The sequence below is a fragment of the Procambarus clarkii genome, chromosome 44 (genome assembly GCF_040958095.1).
Source record: "Procambarus clarkii isolate CNS0578487 chromosome 44, FALCON_Pclarkii_2.0, whole genome shotgun sequence".
In the NCBI taxonomy this organism is placed as follows: Eukaryota; Metazoa; Arthropoda; class Malacostraca; order Decapoda; family Cambaridae; genus Procambarus; species Procambarus clarkii.
This window is the reverse complement of record NC_091193.1, coordinates 25,880,319-25,903,062: the sequence shown is the minus strand read 5'-3', so window position 1 is coordinate 25,903,062 and position 22,744 is coordinate 25,880,319. Positions and strand designations below refer to the sequence as shown.

Sequence of the window (22,744 nt, the reverse complement as noted above, 5' to 3'; positions counted from 1 at the left end):
CATACAAGGGTCCCAGGGACATCTCACTAGTGCATCGCAAGAGACCATGTCCAAATTTCCAACGCCTATTGGAGAGACGAGGAGAGGGATGTATTCCTGAACGGAGCATCTGGCACCTGCAAGAATAACGAAAGACAGAAAGGACCTACCATCAAAAGTGATTTTGACTACCCAAAAAGGCTGATGACAATGACCACGAGGGGGTTGAGTGAATGTATCAATCTGGAGGATAGAATAGCTTTGGGCCTCGAGAATATATTTAATATCCTCGTAACAGTCTTTTTAGCTTTATCTCCAGTTGCAACATGGTGCAGGAGAATGATTATGCCAATGCTGGCATTTAACCCGGCATTTTGGGAGACCCAAGCTGGGGTCTCACCAATGCAGGACAGCAATGCCAGGAAGGCTGCTGCCTACTGAGAAGGGGTTGCAATTATACATGTGCCAATGGTGGGGTTAAGTGACATGGGTATCAAATGAATCAACCAAGTATTTATGGATGAGCAAATCATCAGGACGTGTACGATCAATATGAGAAATGTCAAAATATTTAGTCCACTTGACAGGACCAAACAAATCTTGGAACATTGATGAGTTGGGAGGAATCATGCACATTTGAGTGTGGGAGGTACAGCACCAAGCTCCCACAGTATGAGGAAGGAGGGAGGGGGGGGGGGGCTTAAAAGGCACCGTCATCACAACAGATGCAGCCACTCCAGACAACGAGGTCACCACTGGAGGGATTGGGGCTGAACCCTGCCATGGAAGTGGGAGTGGAGTAGAGAGCGTCAGTTAGGACAGTGAACAAAAAAGCCTGGTCTGGGCCCAACGTAGCCAGGGCCATGGAGCCTTGTCTTCCTTCACCGGCCGACTCGGGGGGTCTGGTCGTACACCCCATAAGCCTGTGTATGTGAAGTCAGTTTGGTATCCATACAGCATTAATTTCAAAGGTTTGGGTCTTGGAGCCAAGGAATACCACTTACTTGGGCAGCCAAGTACTGGCCAGTTCAGGAAGGGGTGCGTTGTCCCTAGAGGTACTCTTTTTAACATGAAGTCCCACTGCCTTATACATTATTCCACACTGGTGCAAAGACCTTTTTCTCCCTTTCACTTCAGCCTGGACACCCAACCATCCACCAAGGGCAGCCCCTCCAGCAGGAGGTATATTGACATGAACAAGCTCCCTACAGGTGTGTACCTTAGCACGTACAACATCCAGAGAGAGAGGTATAGTCTCTCTATACACAGAGAGACTTCCTAGGTATACGACACCCAGGAAGTCATATATTAACCCCCTCACAACGACAAGGTGACACTTTGGAGGGGGCTAAACACTTGAAAGCTGTCAAAATATTTTGAGATTTCACATGGACAATCTCTTAAAGGAAAATTTTGAGAATGAGGCATTAAAGATTGAAAACAATGGATATACAGTATTTTTAAATATTTAATCAGTTTTAACATTTAAGGTTAAATCATACCCACTCATCCACACCAACTTACATTCCAATAAATACACACACACACACACACACACACACAGATGGAGTTTCACCATGGGTCCTGAGAGAATGTGCATCTGAGCTCAGCACCTGATCTTTCAGGCATCCCTGTGTACAGGAGTCGTAGCAGACGTGTGGAAAAAGACTAACATAGTTCCAATCTACAAGAGTGGCAGCAGGGAAGACCCCCTTCAATTGTAGACCTATATCACTGACAAGTGTAATAGTGAAAATATTGGAAAAAAACAAATAATAAAAACTAAATGGGTGGAACACCTTGAGAGAAATGATATAATATCAGACAGACAGTATGGTTTTCGATCTGGAAGATCCTGTGTATCGAATTTACTCAGTTTCTATGATCCAGCCACAGAGATTTTACAGGAGAGAGATGGTTGGGTTGCCTGCATCTATCTGGACCTAAAAGAGGCTTTTGACAGAGTTCCACTTAAGAGGTTGATCTGGAAACTGGAAAATATTGGAGGGGTGACAGGTAAGCTTCTAACATGGATGAAAAATTTTCTGACTGATAGAAAAATGAGGGCAGTAATCGAAGGTAATGTATCTGACTGGAGAAATGTCACAAGTGGAGTACCACAGGGCTCGGTTCTTGCACCCGTGATGTTCATTGTCTACATAAATGATCTACCAGTTGGAATACAGAATTATATGAACATGTTTGCTGATGATGCTAAGATAATAGGAAGGATAAGAAACTTAGATGATTGTCATGCCCTTCAAGAAGACCTGGACAAAATAAATATATGGAGCACCACTTGACAAATGGAATTTAATGTGAATAAATGCCATGTTATGGAATGTGGAATAGGAGAACATAGATCCCACACAACCTATAAATTATGTGAGAAATCTTTAATAATTCTGATAAAGAAAGAGATCTAGGGGTGGTTCTAGATAGAAAACTATTACCTGAGGACTACATAAAGAATGTTGTGCGAGGAGCCTATGCCACGCTTTCTAACTTCAGAATTGTTTTTAAATACATGGATGGCAAAATACTAAAGAAATTGTTCATGACTTTTGTTAGGCCAAAGCTAGAATATGCAGTGGTTGTAGTGTGCCCATATCTTAAGAAGCACATCAACAAACTGGAAAAGGTGCAAAGACATGCTACTAAGTGGCTCCCAGAACTGAAGGGCAGGAGCTACGAGGAGAGGTTAGAGGCCTTAAATATACCAAAACTAGAAGACAGAAGAAAAAGAGGTGATATGATCACTATGTAAAAAATAGTAACAGGAATTGATAAAATCGATAGGGGAGATTTCCCGAGACGTGGAACTTCAAGAACAAGAGGTCATATATTTAAACTAACTAAACAAAGATGCCGAAGAAATATAAAAAAATTCACTTTTGCAAACAGAGTGGTAGATGGTTGGAACAAGTTAAGTGAGAAGGTGGTGGAGGCCAAAACCGTCAGTAGTTTCAAAACGTTATATGACAAAGAGTGCTGGGTTGACGGGACACCACGAGCGTAGCTCTCATCCTGTAACTACACTTAGGTAATTACACACACACACACACACACACACACACACACACACACACACACACACACACACACACAATGAAAGGTGCAGACATTTGCAAAAAGAGAGATTCGTCCCAAAGCTGCGAGGGATGAGGGACAAAGAGAGACTGAAGGAACTAAACCTGACAACATTAGAAAGGAGGAGGGAGAGGGGTGACATGATACAGATGTATAAAATACTTAGAGGGATTGACAGGGTGGAAACAGAGTAAATGTTTACAATGAATATCAACAAAACAAGTTGGCACAGATGGAAGCTTGAGACACAGATGTATCATAGAAATGTTAGAAATTTTTGTTTAGCATAAGGGTAGTGAGTAAATAGAATGACCTAAAGGAGCAGGTTGTAGAAGCAAATTCTATTCATGACTTTAAAAGCAGGTATGATAGGGAAATGGGCTAGGAGTCACTGCATTAGACAACCAACAGCTAGAAAAGCGGGGCCGAATGGCTAGAGCTTGATCCTGCAGGCACAAATAGGCGAGTACACACACAAAGAACTGCCTTTAGACATTTGTTTATGGAATCATTCAGAACATTGTATATAACATACGTCATATCAAGCCTGGAGTATGTGGTTCATCAAGCACAAGATGAATTTGGAGAAGGTTCAAAGGCAAGCCACCAGACTAGTCCCTAAATTATGAGGTATGAGTTAAAAGGAAAGGTTGCATGAATTTAACCTCACATCACTGGAAAACCAAAGCATAAGGGGGTGACATAATTATCACATAAACTCTCAGGGGAACTGACAGGGTAGATTAAGACAGACTATTTAACACAGGTGCACTGACACATAGGGACAGGTGGAAACTGAGTACCCAAATGAGCCACAGAGATATTAGAAACAAGTTTTTCAGTGTCAGAGTAGTTAACAGATGGAATGCACTAGGCAGTGATGTGATGCAGGCAGACTCCATACACAGTTTCAAATGTAGATATACTAGAGCTCAACTGGCTCAGAAACCTGTATGTTGGAAATAACCAACAGTTTCATACATCCTTTGTATTTTTATACAACCTTTGTATTAACCACAAGTAGTTACTAAAATCACTAACTTGTAGATTTAATCATCATCATGATTTATAATAACCACATTACCAGATTCTTCCTAGTCAGAGTGATGACGCGAGGAACGACAGGTAGAAACATGAATTCTTTCCACATTTAGTTGGATTTATAACAGTTCAATTTATTAATTCCTTTACTAAAAATAGTTATTTACTTATAAGTTTATTTTCGTAGCATACTACTGCTTACTGGAACTCCTTTATTTAGTCGATATTAAACATTCTAGAGGAAATTATTTAATGTAAACGATTTCACTTTAATTTCCTCGATTAGCTGCGTGACTTTAATAAACCCAATTTATGTTACGCGAAGTTATATTTTAACACGGAAGAACTAAATGTGACATCAATACTCGTCACCATCTCCTCTTAGTTAATTCCGATATATATTAATCCATATACGCTCAAGATGTCTATCGAGAGCCGCACATGCGCAATCGGGAAGAGGAAGAAGACGCTAGAATGTCGCCATCCACCACGCGACTCAGACGCCATTAGCAATGAGCACAGAGATCTACATTTCGATCTTGCTAACAGTTTGTATTTTGCTTCCACAACTAGCAGAGCGGTGCCACGTTACTTGACACATCACGGCAGTGTCCTAGGAACTAATAATTACTCCAACCCACAAATAACGTCTTATCATGGCAGCTGAGGACAAGGGATCTGGAATCGTTCCTACATCAATGGACACTCGTCCTGGCAACTAATAATTTTCTAAACTATAATATTGTGCATATGTTTATATTTAGACTAGTTGTCATTAGGCTGTGTGATTAACAACAAAATCCAGTACTGTACGTTGAATCTCCAAATTTATTCCGCCTTTTGTTGGAATATAAATTGCATAGTTATTTACTCAAGATTTCTGCAGTAATAATTACATTCTGTAGGAAGATATTTCATAATTCAAGATGTACTTTTAGTTACCAATTAGTGGAATTCTACAGTGTAATTGCCTTCCAGCTCCGGGTCCATGACAACCGAGGTATTAGGCTCCTCTACCTCCACGTGCAACAATTTGCTTGAGGCAACACGTCGTCGGTGGATCGTGACAACAAATTAGGCCTTTCTAGTATTTACAGCTAAGCTGACTTGATTTCTAGTAGTGTAGTATTAAATACACTAATATTTTGTTACATGAATGATTTCCTCTTAAATCACCATTTACCTGCCATTTAGGAAATCATATTATTTACCAACAATTTCCTATTTGATTTATATATGAACTATGATATAAATTTATGCATATACATTTCTTTCTGACGAATGAACCAGCATCGGATTATAGGTGCTAGAACTTAATTGTATCTTAGCACTTGAACCCCCCATTTTTTTGCAAGTTAATTTGACTCCCTTTACATAAGAAATACAGTTTCACTAAGATCCATAGGACACTAGTTCTTGGTATCAGTTTAATCCATTGTCTCATTTTGTTTTCCACTTTTTCTCAAAAAGTGGTGGTCCTTCACAGCGCTCAAATTATTCATTTTAATTACAAATTATTGGAGTCAAATTTTCCCACACTGTACACCAGTTGACAGATGAGAGGTGGGACCAAAGAGCTGAGGTTCAACCCTCACAAACACAATTAAGTGAGTGTACAAACATTTATTTGACAAATAGAGAAGAACTTAAAATAAACCTTATACTAAATATCACACTATGTGAAACCAAATAGACATGTATGCTTCACTTAGTCCATGACACTTTAGGGATATCAAAGTGTTCTGTGAGGGAGTCCAAGTGACGATTGAAGTCTTCTACCTTTTCTTTGTGAGTCTTGCTTGCCTTTTTCAAAATCCGATCAGCTTCCTATAAAGAAATTGTTTTTTAAGTAATATACTGCTTTAAAATATAGTGTCACAAATATGACAGTAAAAATAAAACTTAGACGTTATAGACATGCCAATGTAAGTTTAAAAAGCACGAGAGCATCTATTCTAACTTTAAATAGCCTGGCCTAATACAAACAGACAAGTGAACATCCACTAAAAATACATTTGTATGGAAATATTTACAACCACTAGTGCATGCATTGCTCACACCAAATAACATAATTAAATATATCTAATAAGATAGAAGAACCTATGCCTTGTGACCACTTCTCCCCTTTAATGTCTAACCGTTGTCAGCTTGAGGGGGCTTGGTGGGTGGCTACCAGAGTGTAATCCTCGATAGGATGGCAATTTATCTGTCCTTTTAGAGCTTTGAGCTCCTGCAGCCTTCTTTGTTAATTTTGTCTTTTTCTCTTCCTCATGTTTCTTTCTTCTCTCTCCACTTCTACTTTCTGGATGAAGCTTCCTGATGACTCGGTTCCAATCTCGAATATTCTTCCATTTATTGACTGCTTGTGTTCTGATGGAGGGTGTTGCAGAATCTATTCTCAGATGGCTTCCTTGCCCACATTGAGGACTCCATTCAAGCCACACTTTCCCCTATGTCGCATAAAGACCACAGGGCTTCTAGCATGTTCCCCGAGGACTACCAGAGCCACTCACTGCCCTTGGAGGGTGGCAGAGTAGAGTGAGAAGTGTGATGGGGCATGTATAACTGTGGATGCCTCGCAGCAGATTATGCCTCTAGTACTTCTCTGATGAGGCACACACCACCTCACCCAGTGTTACAGAATAGACTCACTAGCTGCCCTCAAAGCAACTGCCAAACAAACTAGAGAGGCTAGGCTACCCCAAAATCACTTGACCTCACGTCTCTTTTGGTAACACTGTCAACACTGTAGACTGTAGACTGCAATTGTAGACCAGGGACCGTTGCTGGTTCCTGGTCTACAACTTGGCCTGCGTACGGAACTGAGACTACCTGAAAGAATGTTGCCTCGACGACCACCTCCGTCCTTATTATTAGCCTAGTCCCCCCTCACTCTTGTCAACTCGTACGTATATAATCTCTCAGCAGTGTTCTAATACAGTGGCACCTCGACTTACGATAAATTTGAGTAACAATGTAAATTTGATCGAAAAATGTGACTCGACTTATGATATTTGTTGGTACACATTTGGGTCGACCGAGCTTGTGGTTCCTGGTCACGCAGGCTGACCTGCCTTAGTTTACTAGAGCTGCCCGCTTAGTGATGATCACTCCAATAAGAAATTTAGTTTTTGTGGTGATTTTTTTGTTTTGAACATAAAACTGATTATTATATATTATGCCATGGGTCCCTAGAAAGTCAGTGGTAAGGTTCAACATATGAAAAGACAAGTAAGAATGACCATAGAGGAAAAACAAGAGGTCATATGTAAACATGAAAATGGTACTAGAGTTGTTGAACTAGCTAGGCAGTACAATAAATCTTCAGAGGCGGCGGCGGCAGCATTAGAGGTTGTCCTTTCCTCATTAATTAAGAAAATGTGTGCAGTATGGGAAGGACAGCAAAGTTTTGCTGAAAAGAATCATCCAGATAAAGCTGTAACAGCCCGTTGCATTGACCTTTTTAATGACAATGTGATGCATCACTACAGACAAGTGTTGGAAAGAAGGGTGTGACGATAATCTCTTTCAAGAGAGATTGAGCCTGCTCTTCCCTACACAATTTACGTCATTCAAGTACAAGATACTATATTGAAGATACGTCCACCAGTATCGCCAAACGTTTTTCCCAGGAAGCAAAGCGTACCTTGCACCACCAGACACACTGGCTCCCGCCCGCCGTCAAACCAGCAAACTACCCATTCTCCGCCTGCCTGTTCCTGATTGGCTGGTGTGTCGCCGCACCTGCACACACGCCACTACCCGAGTCGACGTCTGGGCCAGCAGCACGCAGTACTCCTCAGAATATCCCTGTGCTCCTTGGAGTTGACATCTCTCTATAGTAGACAAAGCTCTGGCTGTCGTGTACTAAGGGAGGTGGCAGCTTGAAGCCAGTATTCTCAGCACCTGATTTGATTTATATTACTATCACTATTACCTGCACTTTATTGTCTTAGAGTAAATTTTTACTGCCATTAATTATTCATGTTGTTTTGTTTGTTGACTTGTTATGAATTTTACGTAAGCCAAGAGATTGTCTTTATTCATATCTTGTTTTCTAGAGTAATTAAAATTTCATTTTTATACTTTGTGTTTTGTGTGTCTTTCCATTACCTTACCACAGACAAAAGGGCAAACGATCTTCTTTTTTTTTTTTGTTATGTGACGAGGCCCTGCCCCTAGCTATTGAAACAGCCGAACACCAAAGCTTTACCTTCACAAGGGAAAAACAATCTTCAATGGAACGATTTCTAGTGAGAAAATCAAGCAGAGAGCCAGAAGCAGGTCCTAGTGGTATGCAGGCAAAACGTGCCAGAGCGTGTACCCCAGAGAAGTCCTCACTGCCTGATGTTATAATGGAAGGGGACTCCTCTTCCAAACAGTAACACCTCTCCTCCCCCCCTTCTCACCATCTTCCATACGCATCATGAGTCCCCCATAAAGGTAAGATAAACATATGTACTGTATTGTAGTTAGAGAAAAAAATTGTATTCAGTATAAAATGTATTTGTAAGTTAATATTTTGGAGGGTGGGGGAACGGATTAATTCAATTCCCTTTATTTCTTATGGGAAAATTGCTTCGACTTACGATATTTCGACTTATGATCCGTCTCTGGGAACGGATTACCATCGTAAATCGAGCCCCCACTGTATTTCCAATTTGGCTCAGTATTCAGTAAATGCTATGCACATTAGTGGCTTTAGGCACAGTATATACTTGCTCTATCTAGAAATCCAACGTTCTTCTTGTAACTCATTTTATATGTACAGTATGTACTTTCCATAAATACACAGTGCATATAATTATTATTGTTAAATGCCTTGATTTACTTAACCTGTGTATGAGGTAGCATGGCGGGTAGTATAAGGTACACAGTATAAAATAATTAAATTTACTAAACCAAAATGAATAAACATATGTAAAGCATTGACAACACTAGCCTCGTACACTAATTATTATGAATATGCCACTCTTGGCTTCAATTAATTCAGTCTACATTACTATGGAGTATCCCTGTATACACCACTATAACACATAATCGTTAATCTTTATGGAAATCACGAGGCCTTGAATCTAAGTTATGTTGTTGTTGATTTAGGGGTGATGATGATCGAAGGATCGGATGCGCCAAGCGTACCTTTAACCCTTAACATGCTAGAAGTATAATATCCTTTGTTCCCCACAGGCGCATGTAATTTTGAAAAAAACAACAAAAAAAAAAAAACTTGCTAATCTGTTAATTTGTGTTCACTGATCATGGGAAAAATAATACAAAAATCGTAAGTGGCATATATTCCCTGCTATAGGGCAGGAAAGTCTGGCAAAAAACAGGCGCTGACTCAGCGTGCGTCCCAGGCGGTCTGTTGCTCGCCAGCTGTCAGGCCGGAGTTCCCACAAAGAGATAATTACCTAATTATTTCAATGTCTCTGATTGATTTTTCATAGTTTTTTTGCTGTAATATTATTCAATAGTGTGTAGTTTGATATATTTATATAATAAAATGAGTGAATCATCGCTGTACTCAAAAATATGGTGTGCATATTGTTGTTTCAAGTATGTTCATCAATCAGTGAACAAATACTTTGTCGGTTATTACACTATATACACAGGTTATATATAAGTATCTGCATGTTTTGTTCACCATAACGAACCACTAAGTTGCTATTATGAGTCAAAAAGTAACGAGGAGTGACCGCCGTGTACCAGCCAGCCACTCACGCCCTCCCTCAAGTCACCTGACTCACCCACATTCTCCTCCCACAATACTGTTTTTGTTTTTATTCACTATATACAGACGCTATATATAAGTATCTACATTCGTGTTCACCATAACGAGCCACTAAGTTGGTATGCTGAGTGGCAGTGGCAGTGGCAGGCAGTGGCAGCCCGCCACTGGCTGCCACTCCCTCCCTCCCTCACCTCACCTGACTTGCCACCATTCTCCACCCACCATACTGTTTTTCCTTTTAAATACAGACGTTATATATAAGTATTTACATGTTTTGTTCACCATAACTGTACATCTAAGCTTGTATGGTGAGTAAAGGCACAAAGACGTAGGACCTCACACAGTCAGCTGATGGCTGCCGCCCTCAAGACCAGACGCACTAATATTTCTCCTCCAACAATACTGTTTGTGGTGTTATTACGCTATATACACACATTATATATAAATATCTACCTGTTTTATTCACCATACTTGTACAAGTAAACTGGTATGGTGCCCAAAGACCATCGTGGTAACCAGTAAACAACACCGTCATCTGCACGGTGGCGTCGTGCAGACGACGCCACCGCTCTCATCAAAATGGCGGCTCCCAACCTACTCCTCTTGCTGTTTATACCCTCTATACACACGTTATATATAAGTATCTACATTTGTGTTCACCATAGCGAACCACTAAGCTGGTATGGTGAGTGCAGTCAATAAAAGGTGGCCACACACAGTCAGAAGACATCGCCACCACCCTCCCTCCCACAGCATTACTCCTTCCCTCCATGGCGCACAGCGATAAATATCACCACAATCCTGCTATTATCAGAACCCTGGTCAGTTTTATCAGTCAGAGGTCTTCTGTAATAATATCATCGCTACATAATAGCATGAACAAGTATATTATGGCATTTTTAGGCGATGCTGTGGTCACAAGCTGAACAGCAGTGCTGTTAGCTCATGCTGTGTGCATCAGGCTTGGTAGCTCACTCAATACTGAGGCCCCTAACACCCGGGAGTTTGGCCCACAGTTTTTTTTAAAATGGCGTCTGTTTACAAGAGCCCTGATGAAGGTGTGGTGAACCCCGTGTATCCGCAGGCAGTTTAAATGTTGTGTAGTACTCCAACACGTCATATGACGTGATGCACACTTTTTCGGTAAGTTACTCAACACGTCATATGCGCAGTTTAAGGGTTAAGGGTAAATTGCAAACATTATAGCTAAATGAATAACGCATGTTGGCTGAAACAAATGCACCGTGTGAGAAATAAACACTGATGCACAGATGATTGGGGAGTCTCAAGAGTCTCTCAGGGAGGCAAGCACCGGCCCCACCCCATACAGAGAACACTGGGTTATCTTGAGGTTATCTCAAGATGATTTTGGGGCTTAGCATCCCCGTGGCCCGGTCCTTGACCAGGCCACCTTTTTGTTACACACCCCCAGGAAGCAGCCCATAGAAGCTGTCTAACCCCAAGGTACCTAATTTACTGCTAGGTAACAGGGGGCATCAGGGTGAAAGAAACTTTTTGCCCATTTGTCTCCGCCTCCACTCGGGGATCGAACCCAGAACCTCAGGACTACGAATCCGAAGTGCTGTCCACTCAGCTGTCAGGCGCCTTTTAACCCTTAAGCTGTTAAGGAGTCCTGAGGAGATTTACACCGCTGTGTGCAATAAAAAAAAATTCTAAAAAATTACTTTGTCTTTAAAAAATGTTAATTTGTGTTCCCTGAGCACAGGAAAAATAACAAATAGAAATTGTAGGCGACATATTTTGGACACAATAGACAGAGGAAGTCTGGCAAAATGTGGATGTTGACAGAGCGGTCGTCAGAGCCGGTCAGCGTCACCCAAGCTGACAGGTGAGTTGCCACAAAGATATTATCACCTAATTATTTCAATGTCTTTGATTAATTTTTTCTTAAGTTATTTTTTGCAGTAATATTATTCAGTAGTGTGTAGTGTGATATATTTATATAATAAAAGGGGTGAATCATCGCTATACACAAAAGTATGGTGTGCATATTAGCGATTCTTTTATTATGTTCATAAAACAATAAACAAATACTTTTGCTGTTATTACACTCTATATACAGGTTATATATAAGTATCTGCATGTTTTGTTCACCATAACAAACCACTAAGTTGGTATTGTGAGTCGAAAAGCAATGAGGAGTGACTGCCACACACCAGCCAGCCACTTGTTGCCACTCCCTCAACAATGCCTCACTCGCCCACTTTCTCCTCCCACCATCCTGTTTTATACTTTATTCACAATATACAGACGTTATATATAAGTATCTACATGTTTTGTTCAACACAAGTGTACAACTAAGCTGATATAGCTAGTTCAGGCATGAAGAGTTGACGCTACACACAGTCAGCTGGCGGCTCCCTCACACATTCAAGGTCACACGCACTAAACTTTCTCCCCCAACAATACTGTTTGCAGTGTTATTACACTATATACACATATTATATATAAGTATCTACATGTTGTATGCACTGTAATTGTACACCTAAGCTTGCAGAGTGCCCAAAGAGCATAGTGGCCACCTTCTACACAGCCAGACAAGTCATGCAGACGACGCCATCTCCGTCACCCAAATGGCGCCTCCCAAAATAATCCTTTTGCTGTTATAATTAATGTGTGTATTAGTGTAATAAGTATCTATATTTGTGTTCACCATAGAGAACCACTGAGCTGGTATGGTGAATGCAGACAATAACAGGTGGGCACACAGTAAACTATGCTGTCTCCCTCCGTCCCTCAGCATCACTCCTCTCACAGCGCTAATTATCACAATCCTGGTCATTTTTATCACAGTCAGGGGTCCTCTGTAATATTGTCATCGCTAAATACTAGCAGTTATATATTTATTTTTACATATTTCGGCGGTGCTGTGGTCACAAGCTGAACAGCAATGCTGTTCGCTCATGCTGCGTGCGCCAGCCTTGGTTGCTCCAACAATACTGTGGCTCTCACACCGGAGAATATTGCCCACGATTTAAAAAAAAAAATTGCGTCTGTTTACAAGAGCCCTGAGGAAGCTAATGTGAACCCCGTGTAGCCGTGGGCCATTTGAATCGTGCCTGGCACCCTATGGTGTATATATACACCATGCGCACCTTGGGACATGTTACTCATGGCGTATATATACGCCATGCGCAGTTTAAGGGTTAAGGTCAGGCGGTAGCAAAGCAAAAACTCAGCCCCCTACTAAAACACAAAAAATCTTCCAGTGCCCTCTGGCACAGCAGAAGCCACCACATTTGAGGGCACTCCAGGAGTCCGACAAGATCCGCTAATTCCCGGCACCTCTCAACCAAACCGGCGCCGGACAGCATCACCCTGCCCAAAGAACCAGCCAGAAAATTTTCCAAATCTATCAATTTTCCTGTGATCCCCAGGCAATATGTGAGCCAAGCGTTGTAACAATCCAGACTGTTGAATAGGAATACCAGATGGCAGTATCAAAAACCTAAGGGTAAAATCTTGAAACGGAATGTGATCCTCCAGACGTCAGCTCGTCATCATGGTTGAACCAGGAGTCTGAATCTGAATTACTACCTTAAATTCTTTAAGAAACAGTCAGCACAATTTATAATTGTCACTGCTACAACACCAATTTGAATATTGTCATAATATCGGTAAACCACACACATTAGCATTAATCAATCAGAGTGCATCCTAATACCAATACAAATAATAATGAATCCTACTAGTTCCCTAAGGAATGTCTAACCTCAAGGGAAATTGGGATGGATTTTTACTAAGCTAAGACAGCTGACTGCCAGCTGAGGCATAGAGTTTCTCGTTGCTCTGGCCGTCACTATGTTTCAGCTTCTGTCTCCGTCGACGTCACTCCCTCACTGGATGAATTATAATGTCATAAGCACCCACCTACCTTCTAGTAATAGGCTAGCTCGGTGAACCTTAATTAACTTCTCCACCCAAGATACCTTCCAATGAGATTCCTCTGCACTGGGCTCCCTCGTTAGGGGTCAAGGGTGAATGAGATCCAGGAATCCCTAGGACCGTCTCGTTAGCTGAGCTGTCTCTGGACGGGCTGCCGCTGTGGCCAACTTGACTCTGTGCAGCTTTGCGGCAGTGCTTCACCACTGCTAGACTGACACCACGAGAGAGAGCCTTCATTACCACTGTCACTGGGCACTGGTTGATATTTCAGCTCTTGCACTGTCCTTACTCTCACCACAGTTTTTCAGTTCAACAGGTAACTTTCACTTTCTGGTTACCTGGTTGATACCTGGTTGATGGGGTTCTGGGAGTTCTTCTACTCCCCAAGCCCGGCCCGAGGCCAGGCTTGACTTGTGAGAGTTTGGTCCACTAGGCTGTTGCTTGGAGCGGCATGCAGGCCCACATATCCATCACAGCCCGGTTGGTCATGCACTCTTTGGAGGAAACAATCTAGTTTCCTCTTGAAGATGTCCACGGTTGTTCCAGCAATATTTCTTATGCTCGCTGGGAGGGTGTTGAACAACCATGACCTCTGATGTTTATACAGTTCTCTCTGATTGTGCCTATGGCACCCCTGCTCTTCTCTGGTTCTATTTTGCATTTTCTTCCATATCGTTCACTCCAGTACGTTGTTATTTTACTGTGTAGATTTGGTACTTGGCCCTCCAGTATCTTCCACGTGTATATTATTTGATATCTCTCTCGTCTTCTTTCTAGCGAGTTCATTTGGAGGGCTTCGAGACGATCCCAATAATTTAGGTGCTTTATCACATCTATGTGTGCTGTATATGTTCTCTGTATTCCCTCTATTTCAGTGACCTTCACTGACCTTCGGTGCAAAATCGTCACTGGTTGCCTCTTCCGCTGGGTTATGATGCTCAACATCACTAGTCACAATGCCTTGACTTTATGTCATAATGTGCTCAGCCGCCTGCACGTTAGCACTAGGTACAAAATGTCATTGGTCACCGATCCCTTCATCGAGATTGGGACTGATTTGACGACAGGAGGTTGACTATAACAATCATTACCTTCTTGTGCTTATGGATGTTGTCTTCTTGGGTCACTACGCGAGGCTGTGGAGCAAATCACTGAATCCTCCTGCACATGTTGCAATTGCACAGCCTTCTCTGACTTAATTTCCTCTTCCACTGAGGTCATTGCCCTCTTCTCATGTAAGCAGAGAAAATGGTACAGACTCTGTTTCATTTATCTTCCCCCACATACCTTGTGGTAACCTTGTGTAGCTTTCTGGGATCAACAGCCCCACAGCCAGGTCTTCTGGAGACCAGGCCTCCCCATTAGTCGTCTGGTCAACCAGGCTGTTTGACACGGCTGCACACAGCCTGATGTATGAATCACAGCCTGGTTGATCAGGTATTCCTTCGAGGTGTTTGTCGAGTTCTCTCTTGTACACTGTGAGAGGCCGGCCAGTTTGCTCCTTATGTATAGCGGGAGATTGTTGGAAAGTCTCGGGGCCCCTGATGTTGATAGAGTTCTCCCTTAGCGTACCTATTGCACCTCTGCTTTTCAATGGGGGGGTATTTTGCACATGCCTACTGGTCTCTTGTGATGTTATTTCTGTGTTAGATTTGGAACCAGTCCTTCTAATATCTTCCACGTGTAGATTATTATGTATCTCTCTCACCTGTGCTTTAGGGAATACAGATTTAGAATGCTTAGTCGGTCCCAATAAATAAGAAATCCACTTATAGAGTGGATTCTAGCAGTAAAGGATCTATATACGCTTTATAGGTCATCAATTTCTCCGGCTTTGGAATGGGGCTGTTAGAGTGCAACAATATTCCACCCTAGAGAGCTCTAGTGTCTTAAATAGTACCATCATTGGTATGGCATCCCGTGTTTGGAAGGTCCTTGTTATCCAGCCTGTCATTTTTCTTGCAGTCGTGACAGCTACTGTATGGTGTTCTGTAAAGGTAAGGTCTTCTGACATGATTACTACTAGATCCTTTACATTGCTTTTTCATCCTATACTGTGATTTGATTCCATTTTATATGGTTTCCATTTTTTTAATTTTTATCTCTTCCTGATCTTAACCACTGTGATGCGCCGAGTTTATTGTGAAATTCCCCCTGTGCACATGAAATCAAGTTCCCCCCAAATTTTTTTTCTTCGTAAAATGATAAATTCCCTTCCCTGAACATGTTTATGGAAATATAAATACCAAATTCCACTTACTTTGGCTGTGGGGATGTGGACAAGAAGTGCTGTGATGTCATCAGGGGCTGGTCGCCCGTGCGTGACATGCCCAGACACAGTCGCGCGGCCCATTCAAGCACCGGGTGTTGCCACAAATATATTTTCAATTATTTGTTCTATGTATTTCTAATGCAGTTTTATTTGTTTTTTTTTATCATATATGATGCATATTTGTGTCCTCTACAATATGTATACAGTAGAACGTTCGTAATGTTCCATGAAACTGATACATGTGTCAGTAATGTGTCCACAATAAATGTTTATTGTCACAATATTACTTGTTAAAAATTCACTAAAATTACAATATGTACAGTTTCACACACAATTTACACAGTAACACACTGTATTACACACTCAGTACTTCGGAAGTGAGTAATAATCAACGAAGTAGTCCATGGTACACAGCGCGACTTCGCTCTCGTTGCACCAGGTACAGATAGATTTTCGCTTCCTGTTTCTTCGTTCTGTATGCTTGCAAATAACGCACTCACGTACACCCTTGACTTTGGTACCTGTAGGTGGTATGTAGCCAAGCTTATAAAGTGCAAAGTAGTCTTGAAAAGATTATAGGAAAAGATCAATTTGTAAGGTGTCTTGAAAAGATCGCTTTGTAAGATCCCACACAGGAAGAGATTCTGGCATTCTGAAAGAGATTCAGCCAGCCTCAAAGAGTGTAAGTCAGTCAAGAAGAGATTCAGCTATTCTTGAAAATATCTATGGAAAACACCACCATGGAAGCTGGTAACACTGTTCATCTATGCTACTTGTATCAGATGCATCATCACTGATTGCAGAAAATGATTCATCTATGTATCATCTATATAAATTGGAGATAGCATAGGTGGGCAAGGGTGGCGCTCAGAGCTACAACTGGATACGCTCGCTGTATCGTCCTCATAAGTGCTGTATCACTTGCATTCGACCTTCGTGTTAGGTCCTTATTGTGTCTAGCTTCACTAATAGTATGACCCTTATGTTCTTCAAACAATAAGGTTTGAATTTCACCGACAGAGCGCGATCTTTCAACACTGCATCGGACAGGTGTTTGGGAACCAGGGGACTCGTGCGCCACCCATGGTTGCTCACTCAGTACTAACCCAGCCAGCAGCCCTAGGGCATTCTGGGAATTTTTTCCAAGATGGCTGCCTCTCACTGGAGGCACTAAGAGTCCATTTCGTACACAACCAACCTCTCACACATTTAGAATGTGTACGAAAAAATCAGAGTGTTTTCTCGGTTGGCGCAGTTTCCCACCGACCAAAAATACTCGGTTGGCGCAATTCAGTGGTTAAACACCTGTTGGACTCATTACCATAGCCTGTGCTTCTCTTGGGTGATTTTAACTGTCGGCATGCCCTTTGGGAAGATGATCTGACAAATACCAGAGGCTGTTTTCTCAAACCTTTCATCCTCTCTTCGTTGTTATATCTCCTGAATTTTGGTGAAACTAGTCATATTGACTTGCACACTTTCCTATCTTGATCTTTCTGTGCTCCTCTTCTACTTGTACAGACCTGACATGGAGGGTCCTTGATGACCTCCACAACAGTGACCATTTCCCCATCCTCGTAACCTTGTTTTCTTTCAGCCCTCTTCTTTCATTTCTTTGGTGGTAGTTTGAAAAGGCTGACTGGAGTCTATTCAATCTATACGAAACACTTTCTGACCTGCCTTTCCCTCAGGCCCTCCGCCTTTTCATGACACACTATTTGACATTGGCCTTCGCTCTATTCTTTTCCTTGCTATTCCTCTTTGGGCATGTTCCCTGGTTGAATTTGGGCAGTGCTTGGGCTGTATGCTGCAAGCTAGCACTCTGGAAAAGACACTGATGCTAACAAACCCCGGATTCATTTATTTTGTTTCAGAAAGCTAAGCTTCTGAACAATAGGACCATCTGTACGGCTAAGTGTGAGACTTGCAAAGCTTCTGGTGCCACCATTACGGCTGACACCCCTCTCACTCAGACGGAAGAAAATTCATAAAATTGTGGGTAAATATGTTCCAGACATCTCACCTGCCCTTCACCTCCATTGTTCTGTTGTGGCAGGTCCGGTGTGGGTCGCAAATGAACTGGGTTCATACTTTTCAACAGGTAGTGCCAGTACTCATCTTCCTTGTACTTTTCTTACTTGTAAACCCCTTCTTGAATCCTGTCCCTTAGACTTTAGCACCCATCTACAGCACCCCTATAATGATCTTTTCTCTTTTTCTGAGCTCTTAATCTGCTCTAACCCTCTGCATGCTATGGTGGTTATCTAGAGATGATTTCAAGGCTTAGTGTCCCCGTGGCCCGGTCCTTGACCTGGCCTTCCTTTTGTTACACATCCCCAGGAAGCAGCCCGTAGTAATTGTCTAAACTTCCAGGTACCTGTTTACTGCTAGGTGAACAGGCACATCAGGGTGAAAGAAACTGCCCATTTATTTCTGCCTCCGCCAGGGATTGAACCCGGAATCTTAGGACTATGAATCCCGAGCACTGTCCACTTAGCCATCAGGCCTGAGTAGTGGAGTCAGACTGCATTCATTGCGAGACACTCCGTAATCTTCCCAGAGCATTTTACAGTACTGTACAGTGCAACCTCGTTTCAGTGAATCTCCGGCTAGGTTGCACACTTTTCAGGTCAGCTTTATTCACCCTTTTTGACGAACTCTGGTTCACTGAAGCGGGGGATGTGCGGATTTGTTTACGATATTGGGACAGAGTTCACAGACTGGTGGAGAGCTTTCCCATTACTTGTATATCACAAGTTACTATTAATAATTCCTTCATAAGACATGTTGGATCACACAAGTGGACCAAATTAACCAAACACCAGCCAGAGTGGTCCATACAACAAGTGATGACTGAGTTTCCATGATTTTTGTTCACTGATTTATGGCACCCCTACTTTTGTAAATTAATTTAAAGGCTGAAGCATGAGAAGGTAGCTACATGTGGTGAAATCTTCTTATAGACCTTTTCTGTGATGAAACAACATGAGTGAGGGTGGACAGATATAGGGAGTACTGTACTGTAAACCTCAGTTGGTTTTCCTTCATCTGAGACGTCATAGTTCAGTGATCCATGATTTTGAAAGTTTCAGATTAATAAATCATTTCTAAAACAGGTGTTTTAATAGCTTTTTATTATCCTAACTAGCTGTACCCGGGCCACTCGTTGCTGTGGCTCAGCAATGCACGTGCATTGCTGAGTCACAATGAGCCACAACGCACAATGCATGTGCGTTACTGGCTTTGTGCTCTGGAGAGGCCACTCCAGACTGACAACCAGAGCACAACTCCATAATCTCCTGAGAGTGATAGAAGCCTACTACTACTAATTCATGTCAGTTTGCAGGAGGTGACTTTTAAGTCTGGTTGACCTGACCACCAACCAGGAGGCCCAGTAAGAGACGGGGCTGCGAGGACATCAATCATCACATCTGCTTCAAGGTATCAAGACTATTTATTTCTGTCTAGCAGAGAAAAAATGTCTCATTAAAGAACAGCTCAAAAGTAATACAATATTTAATCTTACCATTTTTCTCCGTCGTTCCATAAATCTATGCTCAGCTTGAGTCATTGTGCGTGTTGAAGATGTGGGCTCACTGGGAGTCTCTGTCTCTCGCCGAATGCTTGCCTCCATCTGCTTTTCAATATCCTTCTTCTTTTTCTTTTTCTTTCTGAAATATAAATAATTTATCAGTGTGACAACACTTGGTGATAAAAAATTTATTGAAGTGCTTATCAGGTGAGGGGTAGACCAAGTTTTAATAATCCCATCTGACCCAATTTGAGTGCAATTTTATTCATGGTATGTTTTAAAGTGTCATATACAATGTTCTTAAGATTTCAGGACTGAGATGGGAAGACATATTTGCTAAAATCAGTAAAGGTTTTGAATTTTTTTGGGGAGTCAAACTAGAACTCATCATTACCACTACATTTCATATTTACCCAATGTCAAAAACAATTATAGAAACATGCAGTTTCTAGTTTCACAAAATGTTCATACTGTAAATGTGAAACAACTAAATACAGTAACCCTTCTAATCATTTAAATTGCAGATTATCAGTCATTTGCTATTAACCCAATGGCTATTAGGCTACAGTGGGCGGCATGGTCACGATTTGTGTTTATGTTCTCTACTGCGTGTTGAACAGGTTTGCTGCTCACTGCTAATGTACAAGTTTATGGGGCCATTTCTTGATTCAGCACTTTTATTGCATTTTATCTAAATTGTGATTCCTTCTCATCCTTAACCCATAACCCTTTAACCCTTAAAGTGCGCATCACGTCATATGACGTGTTGGAGTACTACGCAAGATTTAAACGGCCTGTGGATACACGGGGTTCACCACACCTTCATCAGGGTTCTTGTAAACAAACGCCATTTTTTAAGAAAATCGTGGACCAAACTCCCGGGTGTTAAGGGCCTCAGTATTGAGTGAGCAACCAAGCCTGACACACGCAGCATGAGCTAACAGCACTGCTGTTCAGCTTGTGACCATAGTATCGCCTAAAAATGCCATAATATACTTGTTCATGCTATTATGTAGCGATGATGATATTACAGCCCATGGAACGAGTGATGCAAATGCGAAAGAGTTTAAGGCAAGCAGGGGATGGTTTGAGAAATTTAGAAATAGGAGCGGCATTCATAATGTTCTGAGTGTTGTGAGCTGGTGGAGGAACACAGAAGAACTGACTACTGAAGAACTTTACAAGGAGCAGCAACAAGAGACTGCTGAGGAAATTTTTTCAAGGGAGGAGGAGACAGTACAGAATGTCCCTTCTCATTAATTAAGAATATGTGTGCAGCATGGGAAGAATTGCAAACTTTTGCTGAAATGACTCGCCCAAATGACGATGCAGTAGGCCGTTGCCTTAACCTTTTTAATGACACTGTGATACCTCACTACAGACAAAAATTAAAACATATGGAAAAACAAAAATCTATGGAAAGGTGAGTGAGACAAACAAGCAGTGAATCACAACCAGGTCCTAATGGTATGCAGGCAAAACATAGAAGAGAGTGTACCCCAGAGAAGTCATCACTGCCTGATGTTATAATGGAAGGGCACTTCCCTTCCAAACAGTAACACCTCTCCTCCCCCCTCCTCACCATTTTCCATACGCATCAAGAGTCCTCCATAAAGGTAAGATAAACATATGTACTGTATTGTAGTTAGAGAAAAAAATTGTATTCAGTATAAAATGTATTTTTATGTTAATATTTTTGGGGGTGTGGAACGGATTAATCCAATTCCCTTTATTTCTCATGGGAAAAATCGCTTCGACTTACGATATGTCTCTGGGAACGGATTACCATCGTAAATCGAGGCCCCACTGTACATACTTTTTAATGAGTTCGTGAGCCAACTGCTTTATCCACTGAATGTCTCAAATTGATTTTTTTTGTATATAGAGTATATACAGCTTTGTATATACAGTACATACAGTTTTGTATATACAGTATATATAGTTTTGTATATACAAAAGTTCTTACATTCTTGTAAAGCCACTACCAAATTTTTTCCCTGGAATACGACTTGCCAAATCGTTTAACAACCAGGTACCCATTCACTGTTGGGTGAATAGAGGCTACAGTTAAGGATTGACACCCAGTCAATTCTCCTTGGCCAGGATACGAACCCAGGCCAAAGTGCTCACAAAGCGCCGAGCTAGTGTTTTACCACTACGCCACAGGGACTGCTTGCAGATAAAGATGTTTTCAAGCAGCCACCTTCACAACTCCCTCCAATATAATCTTATTTAACAAATATTGATAATCGCCCAGAAATTTCAGTAAGCGTGATTGCTAAGTGTGGAGCTTAAGTTCCATCCCTAAAACAAACTGATGTAACACCAGTGACAATAACACAATACATGAATAATAATAAATAGGCTTGAAATTTACACTACAAATGCAAACCAAGAGCATTCTCTTACCTAACTAAAGTATTGTCAGTCCACCAGATACAGGCAGATTGCCCAAAATGCTGCAAGTGGCTTTGCCAGAATTAAACCATTTAATCACCAATATTTATAACAACTAAATCCATTGTAATGTCATGTAAATAAATAGTGTGGACACAGGCCCAAAGGCTACTGCATAATTATATTTTCAAAACCATATACTGTACATCGATCATTAGACTAGGCTGTATTAGGCAAGGACAGTTTGGGCTAGTAAACTCGAGGCAGGTCAAGTGTTCTACCACTTACTAGTAGAAAATAGGGACCTGGGAGTTAGGCATCTATTGTAGGTTATATCCTGTCAAGCTTATTAGTCTTAATAGGCTTCCTGTTCCTGACAACAGGAAAAGAAACTTGCAAGTTGACCTGAGACGTGGTTTGCGCCTGGTTTGAGGCTCGTCTTATAACTTAATTACAACGGAGAGCCGCCACTGAAGGAAAGACAGGTTCCGATAACACTATGATAATCAAGACAGTTACAGTTAACTTACTTTTTAATCCCTGAATCTTCGACACCCTTAATTTTCAGAGAACCTTTAGCGCAGAAGTACTCGTCCGCGGACATCTTGTTTGTTTACACACCGCCTGAGGCAGGGTTGCCACATCTGAATTGCTGAAAGTAGCGAGCTGAAGGACTAAGAGTAGCGAATTTGTAATAAAAGAAGCCAAATATTTTTTTAGTGATTAATGCGGGTTTCAAAGCAATATATGTTATTTATTGATTGATTTATTTATAAACAAGAAGGTGCAGTACATT

General features: G+C 41.5%; 1 protein-coding gene across 1 annotated transcript; it reads right to left on the bottom strand.

Moving 5' to 3' along the window:
* Nucleotides 1–5,718: 5,718 nt before the first annotated feature.
* On the bottom strand, nucleotides 5,719–22,600 carry LOC123745418 (protein FAM32A). The gene is made up of 3 exons (XM_045725973.2): nucleotides 22,479–22,600; nucleotides 19,546–19,690; nucleotides 5,719–5,937 (listed from the first exon to the last, which is right to left on the bottom strand). Exons 1-3 carry the CDS (start codon nucleotides 22,550–22,552, stop codon nucleotides 5,815–5,817), a joined length of 342 nt encoding a protein of 113 aa, XP_045581929.1. The 5' UTR covers nucleotides 22,553–22,600; the 3' UTR covers nucleotides 5,719–5,814.
* Between the last annotated feature and the right edge of the window lie 144 nt (nucleotides 22,601–22,744).